General features: G+C 38.2%; 1 protein-coding gene across 1 annotated transcript in view; it reads right to left on the reverse strand.

Annotated features, from left to right (window-relative positions):
- The window catches only part of APCDD1 (APC down-regulated 1), a 39,207-nt gene that overhangs the window by 7,262 nt on the left and 19,935 nt on the right, over positions 1-12,010 (reverse strand). Inside the window, exon 4 of the mRNA XM_083746803.1 lies at positions 3,011-3,332. Coding sequence (XP_083602929.1) covers positions 3,011-3,332 — 322 coding nt within the window. The remainder of the gene's footprint in view (positions 1-3,010; positions 3,333-12,010) is intronic.

Raw genomic sequence — 12,010 nt, forward strand, 5'->3', positions numbered from 1 at the left:
TGCTTTCTGTTGCTGTTGGGAGACTTGCAAAAAGTGTCATTTCTTGCAGCTCAGCCTCGACAGCGTTCAAAGGAATTAGTCCTTGGGCATGACCTAGATTTATATGCTACTCTACCTTATGATAAACAAAACAGGTTGCATCACCTCCTCTTCTATAGTAACCATTGCTGGTCTGTATGGTATATGTATTCCTCCTTGGCATGCTTCACTTCTCATTGTCACTGAACTATCACATCACTGCTTTACAGCTATTGGACAATGTTAAGAAAAGGTTTAAATTTCCTTAAAATATGAAATCATGCAACTGCTGTGTAACACGTATGTGCGTGGAAAGGCTACACCAAGGAAGACAGCAAACCACCAGTCTTGATTGATTTACTGACCCTTGGCCATGAACAAATATTTCAGCAAGGCATGAACATATCCTCATTTTTTCTTGTTTTAATGAGCATGACCAATGCAAGCATTTAATTTTGTTAGCAGTGTTTACATCTCTTTGACATTCATTTCAAGGGAGGACTTGAATCAAAGCTTATGCACTCACATGTTTATAAGCAAGAGAATTCTGAGCTAAAATGGAGTTCCTGTACCCGTAAGCAGCCTCTGGATTGGAGGGTTGTCTATTATTGCCCTAACTTCCTTATGCGCATGCTAGATAAAATAGCATCAAAGGTGAGGACATGCTGCAATCTTTGATTTAGGAACAATAACAATTACTTTATACCTTTACTCATTAGATTAGATCATGTGATTACTAGAGTGGTTCTGATCTCTGATCTAAATATAACATAAAACTACATTTAACATTCTTTTTTTATTTAAAAAAAAAGCACGCTTAATTCTGATAGTTATTTTACAGGGAAAACAGCCACAGGGTGCTGTTCCAGTACTTTGCTCTCAATCCAAGCTTTAAACATACATTCATAGAAATTTGTTTCCATACACATATACCCACAGCTATCCAGTCGCTCAATAAAGCTTCATTAAAGTAAGCACAAAAATTAATACACTTTTTAAAATAAGGTGCAAATTTATTTGAAATTAATTATAAATCATTTTTCCAGTTTGATGCTCTTGATTTCTTTTTAAGCCTCTAAATGTCATCAAACATTTTAATATGCCTATTTTTCAAAGTGTAAAACTCAAATATAATGAGCTGGGGACAATAAATTGGGTCAGTTACTTGTTCAATTTTCACAAACATTTTTAGCTTCTGTGTTGTGGGCATGCTAAGCAAATGAACTAACATTGGTTCACATAATTAAGTCTTCAAGGAGAGGGGAAAGCAAGTTCCACCCAAAAAGAAAAGAAAAAAAAAGACTGATGTCTAGATAGGAAAGGCAAGAGATTAAACAGTTTCTATTTCACAAGCCTGCTGCCCCAGGCAAGCCTACAAATAAAACCAAGTTGGTTTTCATGAGAGAGGACACTATAAAACTGCACTCAAATTTCATTTAAAAATTGTTCTGTAGCCAGGATATAAAGCTATGTCTTTTAACATATACTTGCTCAGAAAGCTAATGAAGTAACCAGTTCCAAATGGAAACCAAAAACCTCAGAAAATGTCAGCTCCATTACCATCATATATTATCCACACTTTTAAAGCTTCATGTGTGCAACATCTTGAGGAATGGATAATCTATAAACTTCAGAGCTTTAAAAAAAACAACCTTGATTTATATCAGCCAAGTTCTCCTAATTCTGAAAAGACTGACTAGATTTAATTTAAAAGTAATTTAAACAATTTTGTTTTGAGTTCCAGCTGAACTGAAAGGGCCTCAAGAAAGGGAATTCCAAACAAACTTAAGTTGGTCCAGTTTCAAGTTTGGGTGGCATATTTTAATAAATTTATATGAACAATTCAACAAATCCTAACAAAAATCCAGGCCCCCTTGCATGACATTTCAACACAGAAGCAGCCCTGTTTAGATTTGTTATGTTTGACTTCATCCTTTGACTTCATAGGTTAGCTTTTATGGTCTATGCTTAAGACTGGAATGCCCACCAATTGATCCCAAACCCAGGAATGCCTTTATAAAAGTGATGGGCAAGGTCTCCAAGTTTGTCATGGATGTTAGGAGTGAAGGCTTTTTGTTCCTCAACTCTGCAGGAGTTTGGTGTGTTCTCTCACCATTTCGGAAAAAGAACTTGCAGCTTTACTCTTTAGGCACAACCACCTTTCATTTTATAGTTGCCATGTGTCTTTTTCATTTGATTCTTTTAAGAACTGTTTGTAGCTCAGCTATCCCTGGGGTTCTATTTAAAAGCCAAGGAGAACTGCTTGCTCTCTTTAAGGTGACTGATACACGTTTTATATTTATTTAACACAGTTGGCTGTGATTACAACACTTTAGAATTTAATTCCATTGTTTCATAACAGGTATCTTAACTTGATTTTTTGGTAATTAGTTCAAGTCTGTCTTACACTACTTCCAAGCTTTAAGTACTTGCCCTTTATTTGACACTATTTGACCTTGCTGCTTTGCAGCAAGTTTCTTTCTTTCTTTAGAAGGAAGGAAGATCTTTATTTTCGTTTGCAACAGAGCTTCCACCCCTGCAAGGAGGTGAGGACCCAGAACAAAGATGCGTAGCAGCTTTTAAAGGCTTTAGAAACTGCCCAACCCCTCTTCCAAAGACCACCCAAAAGCATCATACAAGCCTCACAGAAAGAGGTGGTCTATTACAGAAATCTGAGAGTCTGTCAAAATACCCGATAATGCTTACTGATTCCTCTTTCTTGGCCAGTCTGGGCCATTCAACTTAGTGCAGCAGCACAAGGCAGGAATCATGAGAACTACGGGAATATAGTCCTACTTGAAGGCAGCAGGAAGCTTAAATAAAACATTGCATGGCTACAAGAAACTGAGCTGGTCTACTGTGAGATGGATATCCAAGAACATGTGGGGCAATTTGGTATGATATTAATCCTTCCACATATGTGTTTTGCTACGTGCTATAAAAATTATGCTGTACTTTGGAAAGAGCTTTGGTTGAAAACTAATGATCTTACCTTTAAACACGAATTCTGTTCCGCCCATCACTCTGGATGAATGTACTCCCCGGCTGTAACGACCCTTGGCATAGATGGTGAAAGTGGGGTGCTTGCAGATTGGGTCAGAATAATGATAGTAATGACCTTCCCAGGTATTGTTGTTGTCATGGAAGATGAAGTGCCTGGTGAGAAAGAGCACTTCAGGACGCACTTCGCAGCGCTGGCTCGCCCACTCCCCATGTAATCCAATAGTCAAATCAGCCTTCGGAGGTAAAATTGGTGGGTGGTGTTCATCTGACCGATAGATGATCCTGCATGCTATACATGAATGGTCATGGTTCTGAAACAAAACCAACAGAAACCTTGTAAAATTGATAGAAACTTTGTAAGACACATAGTCAGTTGCTAGCAAATCAAATTTCCTTATAGGTTCAGTACTTAGAGTGCCTAAGAGATGGGTGGGCCATCAGACGCATATTTTTGAAACTGGAAACTTTCAAAAGCAGGGGAAAGGGCAGGGTACAAATAAATAAAAATAATCATTTTGTAATATGAAATGGAAGGGGAAGCCCCCCCCCGCCCACTTAATTGCACTGGGCATATTCAAACACTTGAGCATATTTACATCACTTTGGGATGTTTTATGGGAAGCAATTTGTAAATAAATAAATAAGTAAGTAATTTGGTGAATTCCTACAGATAGTACTTAAGAGTAGGTGAATGTGAAACACTTTTTTCCTTATGTGTCAACAGCAAGAGTTGCCACCTTCCCTTGACTGATCATGGCCATGGAATTTAAAGTTTCCCCTTTTTGTTATCTTGGGCTCTTTCATGCCATTTCATAAATTAACAATTTTTTTTAGCTTCTGCTTTTATGCATGCTAACATTTGTAGAATTCTAAAATTTGGATCCCGTTCGCATCCAGAGGTACCACTGTAGTGCTAAAAAGTCCCCAGTCTAGAAGCTCCTAGAGGCATGTTCTCTTACTGGTTCTATAGCATGCGGGAAAACAATAATGGCAGAATTTATGTGTGTTCCACTTACACTGCATAAAAGTTTGACAGGCAGATTCTTTTACAGAACCAAAATTTGGCAAGCAACCTTAGCCATTGTAATAGCCCTTGGGATGTAAGTGTGACCTTATGCCACTGATGAGTCTGTGATCCTCCAGAGGCTGTTGGATTCCAAATTTCATCAGCCCCCACAACAGGTTCTCATCCCTGACTTGTGCTGTAATATTTACTTCCAAGGTTTGCTAAGGCAACCAAGGCAGACTCGCGCTTCTGTGCTGTGCAAAATGGAAGTCTTTTCCTTCTCATTGCAGGTTCTACACAGTTGCAACCACATTTGATACATGGCCAGATTTGTAATGTATTTCCATACCTCTTTTCACCTTTTGCACTAATAATGCTTTTCAGTATAACCATATTCATTTATTCCAGTGAATGATTTACTATCCTACAGCGTTCTTGGAAAAACAAACCGTATAATATGTCGTGCCATTTCTATTTGAACACACACTTGTTCTTTTGTGACCCAAGCCTTGCTGTTCAGTCCCAGGCAAGCAGCTGCCTATTTCAGTATACCTTTGTTTTTTGTGGTTTTTTTTAGTCTTTAGAAGAGCTCTGGGTATTTTAACAGGAAGCAGTTGCCATGTGTTGTCTCCACCTCCCAGATACCAAATGTTAATTGCGAAATGAACAAAAGAGGGAAATGCAAGACTGAGTAGTTGAGAATGTGGGTCATTAAGCACAGTATCTGCATAATATTTATATTTTTAGAAGAATAAGTAATTTTCTTAAAAGGGAATAGAAGAATTTGAAGTACTGAATGTGCTAAAACTGTATCTTAGCACAAAGCATTTAAGCGACACTATTGATTAAAATCTTCAGCCCCTCGTGGGGATCTCCACTGTGGCTCTGCAACAATGAAAACATTGAAGACTAAACAAAAAAACGATTACGAGAAGCCCCTGTGTAACTCCGGTCAGTTTTATTTTGCTGAAACTTCCCTTGCAAGTCCGGCTTTTCTTGTTCTTTCTTGAGTTAATGCAGGCTGCATCTTCTATCAAGTGCTGTAATCCAGACTGCAGGTTAATCCTGGAGAGTGATGGTAGATGGGAAAGCTTCCTTTTATTGGAGGGAGTTAAGACCATTCTAGTTCCAATCACTCTATGGGAATGGGCTTGCCTCCAGAATATGTGGTTTAAGAAGGCTTATAGAGGGTTGGAAATACAGCATAACCAAACCTAGCAGTTGCTTGAGGTGGCAGGTTTTGTGGAGTTTGGCTGAAGCACCACATGACCCAAGAGTTGTAACCTCAGCATTCTCTGTAGTGGAATTTCAGATTTTAAAGTGGAGTTGTTAAGAGTAGCAAAAAATCTTAGGCAAGCCATACATGGTGGCCATATATTAATAATGGTTCCTATGCCCAGAATGGACACTGTGCACATTTGTTTCATGTTGTATTGCATATGGATTTTCTATGGTAATTTCTGTATAGAAAAAAACATGAAACAGCCCTACCTCCAGAATAAACACAGGAAATAGACAACTGTATGAGACATGCATACTTCCACCAAGGAAAAATGACACCACTCCTCAAGAGATATTTGTCCTAGATATAGTGCCCTTTTAAAGAACAACAGATGAATTGGGCCCCGGTACCTTTTTTTGCAAGATAATGTTAATTGTCCTTACTATGCAATGCTGCAATAAAATCTGATTGAGATAGAGCATGTAAAATTGAACTGTTTTTTGATTGGTTACCACGCTCCAATCTGCCTCAGTACAGCTGTAAGACAGGAGAAGACTTGCAAATTCATTGCATGCCCAAGGGAAAACCATCTCTAAAACAGTGGCAGAAGTTTGTGGCCCAGTCAATATAGCTTGTGGCAGTAAGAGCCAGTGCCAGTGTGTTCCAGACCCTGAGTTTTAAGGTGAATATAACTGGCTTGCTTCAGGCAAGGAGAGATGGAATCCAGGAATGCATGAGACAATTTGCCTTGCTATAAAGTCCTATTAAGCAAAATAGACATGCAATATATTTCCTTGGATGAAAGCCAACAAACTATCTTGAATGTCTTGGAATACTCTACATTACTTTCCAGTCACTGAACCTCATATTTATTAATCACTTTCATGTTCTCATCCCACAGATGAACATAATAAAATTCTTCATGCTACACTCACTTCAGGTGACTGATCTTCTTTTCTTTGTGTTTAATCAACCCCAAAGCTCAAACATTCTTTTTCCTTCTATGCATTTTAATGAAATACCATGTTAACTCCCAGAATCTCCTGCCCAAATTCAATATAACTTAATATAAAAAATACAAAAAATGTATGAGGTGTACAGATTTTAAAGTGACATATTAATCCTTAGGTGAAAACAAGCATTAAAAATCTGAATCTTAATGAGTGGAAATAGAGAACAGTTTGGAAAAACGTTCCTCTCTCTTCCTTATATGTTTGCATGTACCTTTGATGCCTCCTTTATCTGGAGCTGCAATGTGCTAAATGTATCCTTTCCCAAATGATAAAAGCAGTAAGATGAAACAATTGAGCTTTTCATAATGGGAGCAAAAGGAAAGCAAATAATTGTTCTTATCCTGGCCTTGAAGCCTTCCTTATCCTACTCCTTCCTCTTTTAGTGATGCCACAGAGAAAAAGAAATCAACCCACAAATGGTATGCAGAACGATTGCATTTTTGGGTGATATCTCACTTGGCGCCTGGGAACCAATTACTTCTAGCTTACATTTTAGCATGCTTTGGGTGTATTATATAAACACCACACACATTTCTGTTCTCTTCCTTAACTTATCTGAGACCATTCTTTTTTCCCTGGTTAATGCACCATAATTTTTTAATACGAACATTGTAAGTTTAAAGTAAAAATTATTTCAGGATTTCTCTTCCTGTTGCCTCTTTTTCTTTTCAGCCTGGCACAATTCAAACTAAAATGTCCAGATTCTCATCAGGTGTAAATAACCTTCGATCCAAAAACTTTAAAGGAACTGTGTTGATTTATACCAGATGATGTTTGTAGACCAAGAACTGTTTTAAAAGTTGAGAGTATTGCAAAGACTTAAGAACAACCAGTTTTAGGCTATTAGACATGTGGACTAAGAGAACCGTTTCATTCAGCTGACTTTGGTTAGTCTTAAAAGATGTACTTAGCAGCAAGCCATTAAGCCCATAAAATTGTTGAGTTACAGGCACAGCCAACTAATGGCAGAGAAGGGCATGTTAGGTCAGGATTATTATATTCAGTATTTTAAAGGCTCTTGAATCGGTGTCTAGGTCTTCTGGGTAAGATTTCCCATGAAGAGCCCAAGGGAAAACTCTTGAGGTGTTTGATTCCAAAATGGATCTGAAAATAACTTAAAACAAATGGGAAAGTCTGGGATTTTTTGCCCTCTGTTGCCGTGGAGCTTATGCCATGTAAAAATACTTCCATAGATATTTAGCAGAATTTCCCACTAGTGTTCCACAACTCTGATATCTCAGCCCCAAGAGAACACATTACTGAATGGCTAGCATCTCTCCCCCACAAAGTGATAAGTAGCAGGCTTTCCATGACCTCATAGATGAGGCTAACACGGGATAAGGCAACTCACGGGGGGGGGGGGGGAGGACCTGAAAAATGCAATTATAACTCAAGCTTACAAATGGTCCACAGAGTTTATTAAGACTGCAAAATAATGACAAGGAATGATACTGGAAAGTCATTTATTTATTTTTAAGCACTCAAGAGTTCAGGTATCTAGACTAGGAAGAAATCAACTACATCTCACTTTGTGACCCTTTGAAACCATTCTGTACCAATAAATGTAAAATGCTGAAGCCGTCTGGCTTGTCTGCTTCCATTCAATTTTATAACTCTTTGAAGGCAAAATATAGCTCATTTTCCTTTGAATTTAAACATTAGCATTTTTGTGAAATATGAGAAATGAGGCAAACAGTGTCTTTCTCAGATGCATGCTTGCATCTGTCACCTATTCTACCGAAGCAATACTAATTTGCAATGACAAATGTATATATTTTGGAAAAGAGTTTTGCAAATTCTTAGAAGATGCAGGGGATAGAATGTGAAGGAAAGGCCATCACAACAACCCCCCACCATATTTTAATATCAAAGTGATTGACTGATAAGTTCTCTTCAGACAATGCTTATCCAATATGCTGAAGAGGCCTTAATTAGTTGAGGGGTATGTGGAACACAATACCAAAGGAAGTGTATCTTTGCCAAGCTAACAAATGTGAAGACATACATACATACATACATACATACATACATACATACTGTTGAACAGCACTAGTCTATTTTGCCCCAAAACACAAAATTCAAAAACTGTAAGAGCCAATTTTTGAAAGCTACCTCATTTAATTAATTCATTTACTAATTCAATATAACAACTGATATTTATTCTGCTATTCAGCTGTTTTAGAATATGCACTGCCAACATAATGTTCAGGCAAATTTTATGAGAATCCCAGATGACTCTTGCTAAAACACTATAGACACTGCTCAGGCAAATGAAATGCCAGAAATACCAGAAATACTGTACATTTCCAGAAAATTGAGAAAGGGAGCCCCACTAAAGAAACTGAAACTGTGCATGTACTCCAGAAACATTCCAACAAGAAGCAGCTAACATATCCTCAAAGTAAAAAACAGACCATCATTTTGCTTAATTTTCAGACTATACTGGATTCAAACACTGAAACATTGCACTTTATTGGCCACAAGCAAATGGGCAGGTTGAGAGGTTTATAGGGACATTCAGAAGTTCTATATATTGCTACTGCAGATGGAAGCAATATAAAACAAGAATTTGCACCAATGAGATACGGCATATATTGCAATGAAGCAGAGTAAGAGAGCTACAGAAACGCCATTCAAAGTGGGATGCCCTTTGTGTCCACACAATATACTCTCAATACAATCTCAAGCCACGCGATATACTCTCAGTGCTCTTCTATTCTGTGCCATATCAAATCACAGCACGTGGCACAATGGTCACGGCACAAGGGGTCCCCCAAAATTAACAAGAAATGTTTCTATCATTAACCTACTTCACAGCACCGCTCAGAACTCATAGGCATGATGGCAACTTCATAAAAAGCATACTCCTGCTGTACCAAGTCCAGCAACTCCTTTCCGTGTGGTCAAAGGTACCCAGCGAGGGCCAACCATTGTGTTCCATTGTGAACCATACAGCAATTATTTGGTTTTGTTCTATGGCTTTAGCTGTATAATATTGTTATAGTTGTAGTTTTTGTAACGCAGTTGTAGAAGTGTTTTCAAGTGTTCTGTGTTTTCAATTATATTTGTGGTTTGATAGTTAGGGGGAAAGGAGAGATGTAATGTTTATGACCAATCCATTCCTTGATCAAGACCAGGATTTCAGAATGCTCTGAGCTAAGCATGAGATAGTCCACCTTAGGAAATGGGGCAAAGGGAATTCTGGAAGGAAGAACACTGGTCTGCATAACTGTAAGCAAGGAACTATAAAATAAACATGCCCTATCTAATTAGCATTGTCTGAGTCCAGATTCTTATTTCTAAGAGCCCCAGGCCCCTGAACACACATTTGCACCCCTGAGTATTTTGTGGGGGGGGGGGAGGCATAATAAGACAGACACACAGAAACTGGGGAGGTGTTATGTGAAATTGTGTACTGTTCCTCTATTTCTCTCTGGTCACTGTATAGAAACTGAAAACGCCAGTTTCAGGAAATAGCATTAACATCAAAGATAGCTGCAATCCTCTCCGACTCTGATAAAGCCTGTCTCCTTCTCATGTTCTGAATGACTGCTTTGTGCAGTTGAAAGACTTTCATAAATGATCCAAACCTTGTACTTGGTCTTTAAATATTTTGTTTAAGGAGCAGATCTAAATGCTATAAAAGTGCTAATTGTCCCTGGATTGCCCGCCATTGCCTTCTAGGTCTTTTCTGAAATAGTTGTGTCAACTGGATTTGACTTTCTTAAATGCTTTGTTTCCTGCTCATCTGTACCTCAAGTCTACAATTTTTTGCACTCTATGAATTTTTTTTTAATGTGGTGCATTTGCTATCATTTGATTGTAATTTATTTTCCAATGGCTGAAGTCAGCTGTAAAGTTACAGGAGCGAGACATTCATTTTCTGGATGTTCTGACATATTTTAAGAAAGCAACTTGACATCCCATAGAAAATACTGACATGAGGATTGAGCCTGGATGTGGCAAGTTCCAAAACTGGAGCATTATTTCAGAAATAAAAATAAAATCACACTAAAATAATCTGAGAATATCCACTGGCAGTGGCTTTGAATGTGTGTGTGGGATATAACGCACATTCCTGTGGATAGAGGATTCATCAACTGTTTCTGGTGCTATCTGTGGCATCTTATTTATCTAGACTGAATGCTTCCCGTTTCATTCTCTGAAATCAGTTCTTAAGAGGTTGTTCTCCCTCACCTCTCTCTTAAGCCATTTATCTTGTCTTGAATAGTTCAAGCAGGTTCTCTCTTCTTTAATCTTTTATTTTTAATCCTCTATTTCCATATTTTCCTTCTTTCTTTGGATCAAATTACCATTCTGATTTGTCAAATTGTGTAGGACACAAAGTATCTGAACATAAAGAATGAGCTGATGTTATAACCCAGAAATGATCTAGAATTCATGTTTCACACTTCCTGGTCTTCGCTAGCTTCCATATCAGCTCTGCTTGAAATTCCTGGCCCAGACTGCAGACATTTCCAAGATCCTGGCACTGAATTACTGTTAAGCACAAGTGCTAGGTACCAAAGGGAAAGGGAAATATTTCTATTTAGTGTCTGCATATATGCATCAATATAGTACTTGCCATTTTTATTCATGAGTATACCGTATTTTACAAGTTTAAGGGAGTTGTGTTTTTTTTTTTTAAAGTTCAGGCCAGTATTTAAAAAACATATTCTAATTCACCTGTAAAAAGAATACATTCTCACAGTTTCAGCAAACATTTCTGAGAAAGGTTTATATTTATTTATTACCCATCCACCCCAGACTTTTCCCCTGAAAAGGCTGCTTATAGATATTTAAAAACACATAAAAACCAGCTAAAAACAGGGAGGGGGATTAAAAACGATTAAAAATTGATAGAATTAAAACTATATACATAAAGTATATTAAACCATACAAATAATTACAATAAAAACAGCATGGCACCAGCCCTTTCATTTAAAGCAGCCGGTTCTCAAAAGCCTGCTGGAGCCATAATGTCTCCACCTGCTGGCAGGAGGACCACAATGAGGAAGCCAGTCTAACTTCTCTAGGGAGGCAATTCCAAAGTCTGGGAGCAACTACTGAGAAGGATAACAACTGCATCCTACCTACTCCTATGCTTCTGAAAGGCCTTATTTAATAGATCACTTTTCCAAGTCAACCATTTAACTTGCTTTGAACTATTCTAAATGATCAGAAACAGAAGAAGCAATCAAGACTCCAGCCCTGCAGAACTTGGCTGGGTCATTGCTGCTTCTGCAGCTCCTGCCACACATGCAGGGTGCAAAGTGAGGGGCAGACAGGCTGCTGCTGCAGCAACAGCCTGTATCTGGAATGATTGGGCCTGAAGCCATCATATTCCAGGGCTTTTCACTGACTGACAACAGTAAGGATCCATTTCTTTCCCTATCATTTGATGGGTGGAATTAGAGGGCTGATGTCACTGCAGGAGGTAGCTGGGCACAAGCTGCAACGCGCGTGTTACAGAAGGGGAGAATTCAACACAGCAGCTCCATCTGTCATAATGTGTAATTCTACTTTCTTTTGTCATTTCTATCTGGATAAATTGATTTTGAGAACACTATTTCAGTATGCAAAAGCAGAGTTCACACACACACACACACACACACACACACACACACAGATCCAAAAATGGTAAGACATACCGTATTTTTTGCTCTATAACACGCACCTGACCATAACACGCACATCGTTTTTAGAGGAGGAAAACAAGGGAAAAAACATTCTGAATGAAACAGTGGA

Source organism: Podarcis gaigeae (genome assembly GCF_964106915.1).
Source record: "Podarcis gaigeae genome assembly, chromosome: 7".
Lineage (NCBI taxonomy): Eukaryota > Metazoa > Chordata > Lepidosauria > Squamata > Lacertidae > Podarcis > Podarcis gaigeae.